At 43.7% G+C, this 15200-nt stretch overlaps 1 protein-coding gene across 1 annotated transcript in view; it reads right to left on the bottom strand.

The window, feature by feature from the left end:
* LOC143956454 (serine protease inhibitor A6-like) overlaps positions 1-11726 on the bottom strand; it is a 29415-nt gene extending 17689 nt beyond the window's left edge. The window contains exons 1-2 of the mRNA XM_077466636.1: positions 11124-11726; positions 3115-3385 (exon numbers count right to left, since the gene is read on the bottom strand). Of these exons, the coding sequence (XP_077322762.1) occupies positions 3115-3385; positions 11124-11709 (857 nt within the window). The 5' untranslated portion in view covers positions 11710-11726. The remainder of the gene's footprint in view (positions 1-3114; positions 3386-11123) is intronic.
* Between the last annotated feature and the right edge of the window lie 3474 nt (positions 11727-15200).

The raw sequence follows: 15200 nt of genomic DNA, 5'->3' as shown, positions 1-15200 counted from the left end.
TCGAACACAGGTTCTATAGACACAGATTGTTGTCAGAGTCATGTCGAATCTCCTATTCTATATCGAACTGTTGTAACAATGAAAACGAAAATAAAGCATTTATTTATGTCGGATCTTCCGTTTTTCGGATTTTGTGCTTTCGTTATCGTTTGTCAAAACGAAAACGAAAATAGCTGAAATTCGGACGAAAATGCATTCGGACGAAAACGAATGCACATGTCTACAAAACACTGGGCATCCTCCTGGAGCATGTACCCAACACTGTTCTCAAAGAGTTCAGGAGACTCCTCAGGAGGACGTGGTGGGTCTAGGGAAGGAGTCACTGATGATGACATTGAGAGGAGGGAAGACGATGCGTTGGCAGCTGCTTTGCTAGTACCCTGAGCCTGGGTGAGAGAGGATGAGGAGGATGAAGAGGGCTTGGTCATCCACTCTACCAAGTCTTCGGCATGTTGCGGCTCAACATGTCCAGCTGCCGAAAAGAAGGACAAGCGTGTCCCATGGCCACGTGCTGATGATGACAATGCACCGCGTCCACGACCAGCACTGTTGTCTCTAGACACAGAGCCTGCTTGCCCTCTTTTATCGGCTCTCGCCTGTCTGCCTCTCCTTGCTGGCCTTCCATACATGGTAATGGCCTGAAGGGAGATGGGAAAACCAGCAATTGGGTAGTGTATATTGTGCTGGAGGCTCACACAACATCCACTAACTCCTGCAGATGGCTCAATTAGAGAAGAGCTATGTAGGTGGATATAACGGTGTATACTGCGGTCAGGGTACGCAGACAGCACGCACAATCTCCTACCACTGACTGCAAGCTCTTTTTAAAAAGAGCAATATAGCTAGCTATATAGGTGGATATAGCAGTGTGTATACTGCGGTCAGGGCACGCAGACAGCACGCACAATCTCCTACAACTGACTGCAAGCTCTTTTTAAAAAGAGCAATATAGCTAGCTATATAGGTGGATATAGCGGTGTATACTGCGGTCAGGGCAAGCAGACAACAACCACTACAGAAGAGCAAGAATGCAAAATCGGCCGATAACGATCGGTGTGTACTGTGTTGAAGGTACACAGAACACCCACTAACTCCTACAGACGCCAACACACTACACGAGGCCGCCGCGCTGGTGGCCTTATATAGTGTGGGGTGTGTACTACACAGCCTGAGCTATGATTGGCCACAGGAATCCTGCCTGTGGCCAATCATGGCTCTCCTCGCTAACGTTCGGTATTCGCCGATGTTCGAGTCGAACGTATGTTCGACTCGAACACGAAGCTCATCCCTAATTCCTACTTACCCGCTTGGCTTCCGCTGAACACTTCCGGTGAGCAGTCTACACTCCCTCCTCCGTGAGGATCCAGTATCTCCGAGCTTCAGTCTTCAGCCTGCAATCACCTGCACCCTTTCGCTGTCTTAGCACTCCCTGTCCTCACTACCAGGGGTGTTGAGATCGGAACCATGCAAGAGGTCACCCTCAGCATTCGGACTCCACTGTAAGGTACGTGACAGCGGCATTAGTGGAACCTGCTCCTAAGCAGACATGAGGGGGGGGATTGTTTTGTTTGGTTTTGATTCTAAATAATTCATTTATTTCCATTCGGTTGATTAGTTCAATTCGTATTCAGAATTTTCGAATCTTCTTCAAATTTACCGTTTTTTTTGGATTCAAAGCGTTCAAATCAATAAATTTTCAAATCAGTCCAAACGAAAACATTATATTGTTTTCGATTTGAATGCAGCAAAGTGAACAAACAAAAGAAGAATCTTCATCAAACGATAACAATGACTCTTGAAATCACCTTTTGGCTTAACAAAAATCAGCAATTATTTCCAAATGTTACTTCTAATAACACACACACAGGCTTTGATTTCAGCAATATGTGTAGTTAGATTTCGACTGGAGTTCAATGTAAAAATTAGATTCGAATTTAGTTCTGTTATTCGGAGTATTCAGTAAAAATTTGTTTACATTGTAATTTGGGTAGTCGGATATATCCAAATCTCTGAATAATGAAAGATTTGTCTAAATATTGATTTCGGGAAACAAAACGAACTGCACATGTCTACTCCTAAGCAGCCCCCGTTACTGCAATAGTTGCATTGCCTGTTATATAAAGTTTTTGGCATGTGGTATATCCCTTTACCATCCTGTCATCATTGTCAATGTATCCTGCATTGTACATTTCTGTTTGTATGATTATTTGGCTGATTTGTGTTAAAACTTTTTTAAGCCACTGAAGTAGAATAATAATGTATCGAACCAGGCAGGACTTCGGTGACGCAGGTTTTCTTTGACTCGTATGAGGAGACAAGGTACAAAAAAGGAACAGATATTTGCCTATTGGTTCTCACCGCTATAACCCGTGCGATAGGGCTGCAAATATATCGGTGAGCCGGATAGACGCCTATCTAGACGTGTCTGTCTAACCATTGTAGAACTTGCATTTATATGCCCTTTTACAAGCCTTATCTTAGCCATCTCTCCTAGATATGATTGGTTGCTAAAATCTACATCAATGTAACCATCCATAAACCTGACACCTGTTCTACAACCAGACAAACTTGTTCATTCCCAGAATTCATATACTGTATGTTCATTAAAGTGATTTATAACTGGTTTTGTCCAATTAAAAACACCTGTGTAGAGACAGTATGGCACCCAGCTGTGTTAAATCAAACCCTCCTTGTCCTGATAAGACAGATTTACGACTTCGGAAGAATGAACTTTCCACATAATTATTTCTAGACCACCTGTATAATATGTTCTTATCTTATCTCTGTGATTTATCTGCTGTCAAGTGTTTTCTTTTCTAATTAGCGCTTACTTAAAAACTAAAAATGAACTATCCTAATGAACTTTCACCCAATAAACCATCTTGTAAAAAGTATGAGAAAGAAGCAGAGAGGTCATCTAAAGTTCAACATTTTAAATTAAGTCTTTCTAAATCTATGGAAAGCATAGTATACATTATTAAAGATTACTAACTATTGCTTTACTTATTGAATAATAATATTGATAAAACCACTACTATATATTATTAATAATAATAATAACATAAAATATATATTGGTTAATGTGAAATTCTACTACACAACTCTCATGTATACCTGGTTTTCATGAAACTAAAGTAGTTTTTTATCCTCTGGGGGGTCAGTGTTTGTACCACACGGTCTATATCACCCAGTTTTGGTACGATGACGAGAAGGGATATGTTACCCGCGTATGGCACTTCCACCACATCACATTCCACCTCTGTGTCCTTGTACGTCATATACATTCCCTGCTGGTGCATCGTTGGCACTAACTTTGTTTTCTCCTCATTTAACATGAAGTTTCTCTTCTCTGTATTTTCTTTGTGAAATTCCGATTGCCATTTACCTGCAGGAAACAAAAGATGGTTGTTTTAAATGTAAACTATAATTTATTTGGGATCTATGAATGGAGGGGGTGGACCTTTCAATCATCCACCCATCTTCCATTTATAGATAATGTTTAATTTGTAGAAAGTTGTAGTATGGCTTCTATGAATGGATGAGCTGGGTGGAAAGAAGGGTAGGCTTAGTAGGGCTCTCTGGATGAAAGTGGGAAGGTAGGTGGGTGGTACTTCCTCCATGTTCTCCTCCTCATTGGGTGCCAAGTGTGGCTCCCATGAGAGGCCTACCCCAGAGAAAGCTCTTCTGGGCTACGCTAGGAACCTGAGACAGAGTCAATCACCTTGCAGATGGGGGTATCTTTACTGTGCCATGCTCATCAATGCCTCGGGACAAGGTGGAAGACACTTTTATGCCGCGTACACATGACCGGACTTTGACGGACTTGGTCCAGCGGACAATCCGACTTTCAAATGAACGGACTTTGGCCACACACGATCACACCAAAAGTCTGATGGATTTAAATATGATGTGATGTAGAATAAGGAAGTTCATAGCCAGTAGCCAATAGCTGGCCTAGCATTGGTTTTAGTCTGTCAGACTAGCACACAGACGACCAAATTTTTCGACCGGACTTGAGTCCGTCGGAAAGATTTGAAGCCAGTTTTATTTCTAGGCCCGCCGGGCTTTTGGGAAGAAAAGGTCAGCTGGAGCCCACACACAATCGAATTGTCCGATGAACTCTGGTGCGCCGGAAAGTCCGATCGTGTGTACGTGGCATTGGGGGAACTCAACCTTAACCACTTGCCGCCCGCCCCATAGGCAATTGACGGCGGCAAAGTGGTTTCATAATCCTGACCGGACGTCATATGACGTGATCAGGATTATGAGCAGCTGCGTGCCCCCGGGGGCGCGCATCGCGGCGATCGTTGTTGCGGGGTGTCAGTCTGACACCCGGCAACTACGATCTCGGTAAAGAGTCTCCGACGGAGACTCTTTACCATGTGATCAGCCGTGTCCAATCACGGCTGATCACAGTGTAAATGGGAAGAGCCGGTGATCGGCTTTCCCTCACTCGCGTCTGTCAGACGCGAGTAGAGGAGAGCCGATCGGCTGCTCCTCTGAAGGGGAGGTCTGTGCTGATCGATTATCAGCACAGCCCCCCCGAGGATGCCCACACTGGACCACCAGGGACGCCACCAGACCACCAGGGAAAAGGTAATAAAGGTCATAATCCTCCCTAGACCACCAGGGATGCCAGTCAGCACAATGGGTGCCAATCAGTGCCCATAATGGATGCCAATCAGTGCCCACAATGGGCATCACTGATTGGCATGCATTATTGTTTGGCAATGATTGGCATCCATTACTATAGTATAACACCGATGCCGCCTATGAGTGCCCACCTGTGCCGCCTATGAGTTCCCACCTGTGCCGCCTATGAGTGCCCACCTGTGCTGCCTATCCATGCCCACCTGTGCCGCCTATCCATGCCCATCCATGCCGCCCATCCGTGCCGCCCATCCGTGCCAGCTATCAGTGCCAATTTGTGCCACCTATCAGTGTCCGTCCGTGTCGCCCATCCGTGTCGCCCATCAGTGCCGCCTATCAGTGCCACTTCATTGGTGCCACATTGGTGCCCATCAGTGCCGCCTTATCAGTGCCCATCAGTGTAGCCCCATCAGTGCCCATCAGTGAAGGAGAAAACGTACTTATTTACAAAGTTTTTAAACTGAAACAAAAAAAAACATTTTTTATTTTCAAAATTTTCGGTATTTTTTTATTTGTAGCGCAAAAAATAAAAACCGTAGAGGTGATCAAATACCACCAAAAGAAAGCTCTATTTGTGGAAAAAAAAATGATAAAAATTTCATTTGGGTACAGTGTAGCATGACCGCGCAATTGTCATTCAAAGTGCGACAGCGCTGAAAGCTCAAAATTGGTCTGGGCAGGAAGGTGTTTAAGTGCCCTGTATTGAAGTGGTTAGTCATCAAACTTAGAGATGGCCATACACTGTATACACTTCAGCAGATAAGCTGGACTCCAGCTAACTCTCTCAGGCCATGAATCAATGTACACCACTACTATCACTTTTTGCAATTAGGAGGGAAACGCTGAGCCTATGCCCATCCACCTGTCCAGTAAAGCTCTGCTACCTCCCTTCCAGTAGCAGAATGGGATCCCAATATGATTTTGGCATGGGCTCCATGAGTACAGTACTACCTATTCCTCTTCTGTACCTAGTGGCCAGGCCAGGGACCTCTGTGGTGCTGATCCAATCCCATTGCCATTGGAGGCAGACCACCAGGGCAGATAATGCCAACAACAACTCCCTTACAACAAGAGGATGCCCCACCTGCCACAGGTACATGCCTCACGACAGGCTGCTTGTACTGGTTGCTAGATCTTCATTACCCCTTGGTAATGTACTCTTAACTCTTATGATCTTGTCTTCATACCCCAATGCGCTTTATCTGACCCACGCTGCAGGGGTTGTGTCTTAATACACTGGTTGCTGTCATACACCCCTTTCAAATAACTTTAGACCAAGCATGGCAGAATTTCAAAGGTTTTACTGAAGAATCTCAGCATAACAGTTCCAGAAAGTGCAACAAGTCTTTTCCCTATCTACCCTAACTATAGATGCGGCTGCCCCAGCATACCTGCACATGTGAGAGTCCATGCATGCGAAGTCCATAGTGGTGGTCTCCAAAAACTTGGTGGCAGGTCCCAGCAGTCCCCCTACATGTGGAAGGCTACAAGACGCAGGTCTCCAGCAGAACATAAGAGGCCAAGGCAGGGTTAAGAGCCAGTGGGTACTCCGGCCCTACCTGATGAATGAATGAATGAATGACTTGTATAGCGCTATCTATACGAACTGAATAGCCTCAGGGTGCTTTTCTTGCCACTGGTGTCCATCTGCAGCTATTTATACGGTCCTTTAACCTGTAGAGTCCTGACACACTTACAACATTGACATACACATACACATATTATGGCCAATTTTTTTGGATAGGGTCTAATTAACCTACCAGCATGTCTTTGGAGTGTGGGAGGAAACCCACGCAGGCACAGGGAGAACATGCAAACTCCAGGCAGATGGTGTCGTGGTCAGGATTTGAACCAGCAACCCTATTGCTGCTAGGTGAAGGTGCTAACCACTACACCACTACACCACTGTGCTGCCTATTTTTAGCTCTGATCCCTTTATAAATGCCAATGGTCCCAAAAAAAAGTGTCAAAAGCATCCGATCTGTTCTGCCGCAACGTTGCAGTCCCCCTAAAAATCGCAGGTCACCGCCATTACTAGTAAAAAATAAATAATAAAAAATGTCATAAGATTATCCCCTATATTGTAGACGCTATAACTTTTGCGCAAACTAATCGATATATACGTATTGTGTTTTTTTTAAATGTTTTTACCAAAAATATGTAGAAGTATATATATTGGCCTAAACTGATGAAGAAATGTGTTTTTTTTTTCTTTTTGTTATTTTTATTTAGGGGATATTTATATATACTAAATAAAAAAAAATTAAAAAAAAAAATATATATATAAAATAAATAAATTATATATTATATTATATATATATATATATATATATATATATATATATATATATATATATATATATATATATATATATATATATATATATATATATTTTTTTTTTTTTTTTTTTTTATTTAGTATATATAAATATCCCCTAAATAAAAATAACAAAAAGAAAAAAAACACATTTCTATATATATATATATAGAAATGTGTTTTTTTTCTTTTTGTTATTTTTATTTAGGGGATATTTATATATACTAAATAAAAAAAAATATGTATATATATATATATATATATATATATAATATAATATAATATAATATAATATATAATTTATTTATTTTATTTTTATTTTTATTTATATATATATATATATATGTGTGTGTGTGTGTGTGTGTGTGTGTGTGTGTGTGTATACATATATATATATATATATATATATATATATATATATATATATATATATATATATATATATATATATATATATATAAATGAATTATTTTTTTATTATTTTTTTAGTTTTTTTTGTTTTTTTTGTTTATAGCGCAAAAAACTGCAGAGGTGATCAAATACCACCAAGAGAAAGCTCTATTTGTGGTGGGAAAAGGACGCCAATTTTGTTTGGATACAACGTCCCACGACCGCGCAATTGTCAGTTGCGTGGTCGTTGACACAGTGCCGAATTGCAAAAAAAAAAATGGCCCCTCATTATGGGGACAAATCCTTCTGGTCCTTAAGTGGTTAAACCATAAAAAAAAAGTTTTCTGCTATACATACACTTTAAAAATATTTTCTTAAAAACTATATGTGATTATTGCATCTTCATCTTGTCCTTTAGTACCCAAGACGAGAAGCCAAATTGTGCCGCCCTTTATGATCTGCAAACTACTTCAGCAGCAAACTGAAAGTTCTGCCACTTTTAAAACTCTTGTTAGGTTGTTTGTTGCCGTGTGTCCTGCTTGGGAGATTTTTTACTTCTTGTTTTTTGAGCAGCCAATGAGAGGAAATCTATGAATAGTGCTGGGAAATTCCCTTCTTAAATGGTTGTTAGTAGAAAATCTGTCACCATTGGAGGACTTTCCCTCACCTCTTGCTCTGGTGACAACTTGGAATAATCAGTCTTTAGCGGGGCGCGCATGCGCTTGGGACTGATCATCCTGCTGAATCCTGCTGACAGCTGAAAAGGTTGGTCTCAGGTATCGGAGCCTTTGCACGAGTACTTATACTTGTGCAAATGCTTAGTATCGGCACCAATACCAGTCTCGGTATCGGTGCAACCCTACTGGTTATATTTTCAAATATTATTACATTTGTTATCTGTCTCGGTCATTGCTTAACCGCTTGCCGACCAGCTGCCGTCATTATACTGCGGCAGGGCAAGCACTATCCTGCAAACCCGTCGTAGCTCTACGTTGGCTCCTTTAAGCGGGATAGCAGGCGCGCCCGCTGCACTGCGAGAGTGACGATGCCCATGGCCGGTGGTCGTGATGATGGGCGGCCACGTACGATTGCAGACACGAGAGGCAGAACAAGGACGTGTGTGTGTGTAAACACACAAATTCCTGTTCTGTTAGGAGGAGAGTGCCAGGGAAGACATCTGCAGACTACAGCTGCCAGGCACATACCTGTGCGCAGGTGCCAACCAAGAGAGCCAGAACGGCCACTGGCGCATCTGTAAATGCGCATGTGCGTGCGCAATCACTCGTCCACGTGCGCGCACCTGTCATCAGAACTGGCACCAGTTAGTCTATTTAAACTGAGAGTCTAGATTGACAAGTTGCTGCTTGGTCTACAGCGTTACCTGAATCCTGATTCCTGTGTGTATGAATGATACCGATCCGGCTTGCTCCCGACTACCTCTGCCCGCCTCCTGCCCGGATCTCCGGCTTCCCACGGACTGATCTCTGTCTCCAGTTCCTGTTACCCAGCATCTTTTGCCAAACCTGCCTGTGACCCGACTACACCTCTGCCTGCTGTTTATGCCTGATCTGCCCGTCTCTTGCAAAAGCCTGCCTGTGACCTGACTACGCTCCTGCCTGCTGCCTCTGCCTGATCTGCCCATCTGTTGTCATCCCGGCCCGTCTGACCCTGCTCCTTGCTGCCCAGCCTGCTTCAGGCTCCAGTTTCTGGTGGTGCACCTCTGCCTGTCTTCTGCCAAGTCTACCAGCCATGTGCCGTCTCTCCAGCCTGCTGCCTGCTGTGTTACAGCTTCCTGTTCGGGAGTTCCTGGCCTCTACTGGTACAGACTTCTGGACTGATCATAGGCACTCTCACCCTGCCATGTTCTTGAGCCTGCTGTCCCACTCTCAGCGGCTCACGAACCGGAGCCATACAAGAGGCCTTCCCCCGCATGTCAGGCTCACCCACCAGGTACGTGACAGAGAGGAAGATCATGAGTTCCTACTAGCTAGGAACAAAGATTTGTCATCTCCTATAGTCAGCCACCTCCCCATACAGTTAGAACACACACCAGGGAACGCAGTTAACCCCTTGCTCGCCCCCTAGTGTTAACCCCTTCCCTGCCAGTGACATTTACACAGTAATTAGTGCATTTTTATAGCACTGATCGCTGTATAATTGTCAATCGTCCCAAAAATTTGTCAAAAGTGTCCGAAGTGTCCGTCATAATGTCGCAGACCCGATAAAAATCGCAGGTCACCGCCATTACTAGTAAAAAAAAAAAAAAAGATAATAAAAATGCCATAAAACTATCCCTATTTTGTAACTTTTGCGCAAACCAATCAATATACGCTTATTGCGATTTTTATTATCAAAAATATTTAGAAGAATTAATGAGGAAAACTGAAGAAAAAAAAATTGCTTTTTATAACAAAAATTGGGGATATTTATTACAGCAAATAAAGCACAAAATTTTGTGTTTTGTTTTTTTAAAACTGTCGCTCTTTTTTTGTTTATGGAGCTAAAAAATAAAAAAACACAGAGATGATCAAATACCACCAAAAGAAAGATCTATTTGTGGGGAAAAAAGGACGTCAATGTTGTTTGGGTACAACGTCGGGCGACTGCGCAATCGCCAGTTAAACAATTGACGCAGTGCCGAATCGCAAAAAAATATCCCGGTCACTGAGCAGCCAAATCTTCTGGGGCTGAAGCGGTTACTGAAGCGTTATATCTAAACGTATTTGTGTGATCTCTCTTTGCACATCTCCAATAAAACCCTTGTAAACATAAACTATCACGTAACCATGATACAAACACTGGCCTACAAGTGTCTTTTGTGATAGGCTCTTGAAAAAGTTAGTCCGATGGTTGATGTGACATCTTATGCCCCGTACACACAAGCGGAATTTCTGTCAAAAAAAGTGTGATGGGAGCTTTTGGTTGGATATTCCGACTGTGTGTACGCTCCATCCAACGTTTTCTGTCTGAATTTCCGCCAGCAAAAGATTGAGAGCTGGTTCTCTATTTTTCCGACGGAAAAAGTTCTTGACTGAGATTCCGTTCGTCTGTATGCAATTCCGATGCGCAAAAAAGACACGCATGCTCGGAAAACAAGTCAACGTACGCTCGGAAGCCTCTTCGTGGCTTGGAGAAATCGTGTCACCGCCTCTTCACTTTCAGTCTCGACCAGTTCATCTGATCACCTCATTGACTAGCCGCATGTAGGGGCACCGGGTTTTACCTTTCGCCATACTTGCTTTGGAGGCCCTGGTCAACTGGCAAGTCTCAATGAGATCACCGACTGTCATGTGAATCAGGAGCCCACTGATTTCGTCTTGCAGCTTTTCTATATCCATCTGTATATGATTCCTGTGCAGCAACGGTTAATATCTTATGCCCTGTACACACGATCGGAAATTCCACCAGCAAAATCATGTTCTCAATTTTTCGGTCGGAAAAAGTTCAGATCGGAAATTCCAATCCTCTGTACAAATTCCGATGTGCAAAATTCCTATGCATGCTCGGAAACAACTCGACGCATGCTCGGAAGCATTGAACTTACTTTTCTCGGCTCGTCGTACTGTGGTACGTCACGTGAACGTACGTTCTTGAAGGTCGAAAGTTCAGAGAACTTTTGTGTGACCTGTGTGTAGGCAAGCCAAGCTTGAGTGGAATTCCGACAGAAAAACCATCCAAGATTTTTCCAACAGAAATTCCGCTCGTGTGTACGGGGGAATCAGGTTTCAAAATCTCTTTTCTGCAGTCAACAGTAAAATGGACTTACCTTGGAATCTTGCATTGTCTAGGATAACCATATTCTGTTTCTTATTGTCTGCTCTGTCACTCACAAGCTTAAATATTGTTTTCTCTGTATTCTCAGGGTCATTGAAGTTGATGGTACTAATGGAGGCGTTGTAGTATTGAGCCATGTTCTGTTTGTATTCTGGTAAAATCTTTACCGACTCGTCTATGAAGACCTCTTTATGATCCTTGAATTCCATGTCATTGGCTGGCTGACTTAACACTTGAAGGAGCTTTCTATTGGCATCATGCAGCTCCTCGTCGGTCACGGTGTCCTCCAGGCCTAAGGCGATGAGAATTTCCTTGTGAGTTCTTGATCGGGCACCGAGAGCCAGCATGGAAAAGGTTGTGTAGATGCTGATCGGTGAAATTAATAGGTTTGGTGAGGGTCTCATCGTTGGTGCTGAAATGTGTTGATAAATCCTCACGGCAAAGTCCATTTGAGATTCAGATACATCTGCCATCAGGCATTCCCAGAAAAGGTTGTAGCTGTGTCCTTGGTTGGGTTTGCAAGGGCCAGCTGCAAGGATCAGCGAGATGAACAACTGGAGGAGAAGAAGAATCTTCATCTTTCTTTCACACCGACACCTCTGTAAAACAAAATACATGTTGAGTTTATTACCAGTAAACTTCTAAAAAGGGGTCCTTTGGAACTCTCGCCAGTTATCCTCCATATAACTTTTTCCAAAAACGTCTACCACTTACCCTCTAATGGGGTCCAAAGCCCAGGTTCAAAGATGCATTCTCCCTGTCTATGGCTTGGGAAAAGTTATTTGATATGAAGTCCTTTGAAACCCTTATGCCGCATACACACGACCAGACTTTTCGAGGGACTAATTCTGACAGACTTTCGACGGAGTTCTGACGGAGTTCTGACGGAGTTCTGACGGACTTTCCGAATGAACGGACTTGGCCACACACAATCACACCAAAGTCCGACGGATTCGAACGCGATGACGTACGACTGGACTAGAATAAGGAAGTTCATAGCCAGTAGCCAATAGCTGCCCTCACGTCGGTTTTAGTCCGTCAGACTAGCACACACACGAGTGGATTTCTCAGTAGGAACTGGGTCCGGCAGAGTTCTGTCGGAAAAATTTGAAACATGTTCCATTTCTAAAGTCTGTCAGACTTTTGCAAATCAAAAGTCCGCTGCAGCCCCCACACACGATCGAATAGTCTGCCGGAATCATTCCGTCAGACTTTTGATGTTGAAAAGTCTGGTCGTGTGTACGAGGCATTACAAGTTTCCTTGCACACCCTATGCTTTAAAGGTCCTGATGTGTGTGATGCACTGGACCAATAGAAATAAACGTTGGTTCATATGGATCTACCGTAAAGTGATTATTCTTTAAATTTTAAAATAAATAAATTTGTGGTTGAAATATATAACATAGGTGGACCCTTTTCTGGTCCTAGCCGGAAGCCCTAAGGGAGTACAGTCAGGCCTCCTGTCTGGGGCCCGGGTCCCATCAGTTCAGCAAGGGGATTGGGCAGCTGACAAGCAAGGGGAATCGGATTCTGGAGAGGAAAGGGTGATCTCTCTCTCTCTCTCTCTCTCTCTGTCTCCTATTGCTTTCTACAATTTCTCTAGATACATTTACAATTGCCTTCTTCTCGGGGTCTCCATCCAGTACATGGACAGCATGAGCCTACACGGCTTTGGAAAACAAAATCAATCAGTCTATCATGAAATAAATGAAAGTAGAACTTACTATTATAGATGGGTTCGCTTGTCCTCTGGAAAAACACAAATCTCTGTGAATTTTAGGTTTATATTGGCCATGAAATGTTTGCTAATCAGATTTACCACAAGATCACAATGACCCGACCCGACTCTGGATGGTGTCCAACATTGTGAAGGACAGAGAGAGGTTTGCTTCTTCGTGATATTTAGTGAGGGTGTCAGTCCACCATAAAGTGAACCTGTCCTGAGACAGATATGGGGGGGGGGGGGGGAATGGGGGATGGGGTTTCTCCACTAAAGCCTCGTACACACGATCGGATGTTCAGCCGGGAATTGTGTGATGATGGACCGTTGCCCTAAAATCCGACCGTTGGTATGCTCCATCAGACAATTGATGTCCAACTTTCCGGCAGGCTAGTAAATTTTCGGGTGGACAACGGTCCGTCAAACAAAAGTCCATAGTACAAAACACGCGTGCTCGGAATCAATGCTCACCAAACACAACAATAGCAGAAGGTGCCCAAAGGGTGGCGCTCAAGAGCTGAAATTCCACGTAGTACGTCACTACGTTAGTGTTTGTTGGCCGACAATTGTGTGCCGTTAGTATGCAAGACAAGATCCCGGCACGCGTGCTTCGGACAAAAGTCTGACGCTCTGTTGGCCAACAATCCGTTCGTGTGTACGAGGCTTTAGACTGCTTTCTTGCCACATACATTGTGTGGGGTTTTGTGTGGTGCAGATTACAGATACACACACATATATACGATTGGACTACTCTGATTGGATTTTCAGGTATTCAAATACATTCATATTGCTATTTGATCCTTCAGTAGACATGTGTATTTTTTTCCCTTCAGTGATATATATAGTTTATATATAGGTATATGTAATAGCTGGTCATGGACTCTGTTCGGCGCATATATACAGTATTTCACAAAAGTAAGTACACCTCTCATATTTTTGAAAATATTTTATTCTATCTTTTCATGTAACAACTCTGAAGAAATGACACTTGTCTACAATGTAAAGTAGTGAGTGTACAGCTTGTATAACAGTGTAAATTTCCTGTCCCCTCAAAATAACTCAACACACAGGCATTAATGTCTAAACCGCTGGCAACAAGAATCAGTACACCCCTAAGTGAAAATGTCCAAATTGGGCCCAATTAGCCATTTTCCCTCAGGTCTCAGGTGTGAATGGGGAGCAGGTGTGTTAAATTTGGTGTTCTCACTCTCTCATACTGGTCACTGGAAGTACAACATGGCACCTCATGGCAAATAACTCTCTGAGGATCTGAAGATAAGAATTGTTGCTCTACATAAAGATGGCCTAGGCTATAAGAAGATTGCCAAGACTCTGAAACTGATCTCCAGCACGGTGGCCAAGACCATACAGCGGTATAACAGGACAGGTTCCCCTCAGAACAGGCCTCGCCATGGTCCACCAAAGAAGTTGAGGTCACGTGCTCAGCGTCATATCCAGAGGTTGTCTTTGGGAAATAGACGTATGAGTGCTGCCAGCATTGCTGCAGAGGTTGTAGGGGTGGGGAGTCAGCCTGTCAGTGCTCAGACCATATGCCACACACTGCATCAAATTGGTCTGCATGGCTGTCGTCCCAGAAGGAAGCCTCTTCTAAAGATGATGCACAAGAAAGACCGCAAACAGTTTGTTGAAGACAAGCAGACTAAGGAGATGGATTACTGGAACCATGTCCTGTGGTCTGATGAGACCAAGATAAACTTATTTGGTGTCAGATGGTGTCAAGCGTGTGTGGGGGCAACCAGGTGAGGAGGACAAAGACAAGTGTGTCTTGTCTACAGTCAGGCATGGTGGTGGGAGTGTCATGGTCTGGGGCTGCATAAGTGCTGCCGGCACTGGGGGGCTACAGATTATTGAGGGGACCATGAATGCCAACATGTACTGTGACATACTGAAGCATAGCATGATCCCCTCCCTTCAGAGACTGGGCCGCAGGGCAGTATTCCAACATGATAACTACCCCAAACACACCTCCAAGACCACCACTGCCTTGCTAAAGAAGCTGAGGGTAAAGGTGATGGACTGGCCAAGCATGTCTCCAGACCTAAACCCTATTGATCATCTGTAGGGGATCCTCAAAGGAAGGTGGAGGAGGGGAAGGTCTCTAACATCCACCAGCTCCATGATGTAGTCATGGGGGAGGGGAAGAGGACTCCAGTGGTGACCTGTGAAGCTCTGGTGACCTCCATGCCCAAGAGGGTTAAGGCAGTTCTGGAAAATAATGGGGGCCCACACAAAATATTGACACTTTGGGCCCAATTTGGACATTTTCACTTAGGGGTGTCCTGACTTTTGTTGCCAGTGGTTTAGACATTAATGGCTGTGTGTTGAGTT

This window comes from Lithobates pipiens, unplaced genomic scaffold (genome assembly GCF_037356315.1).
Source record: "Lithobates pipiens isolate NorthernLeopardFrog02 unplaced genomic scaffold, aLitPip1_a1.2 Scaffold_37, whole genome shotgun sequence".
Classification (NCBI taxonomy): domain Eukaryota; kingdom Metazoa; phylum Chordata; class Amphibia; order Anura; family Ranidae; genus Lithobates; species Lithobates pipiens.
This window is presented reverse-complemented; position numbering and strand designations above follow the sequence as displayed.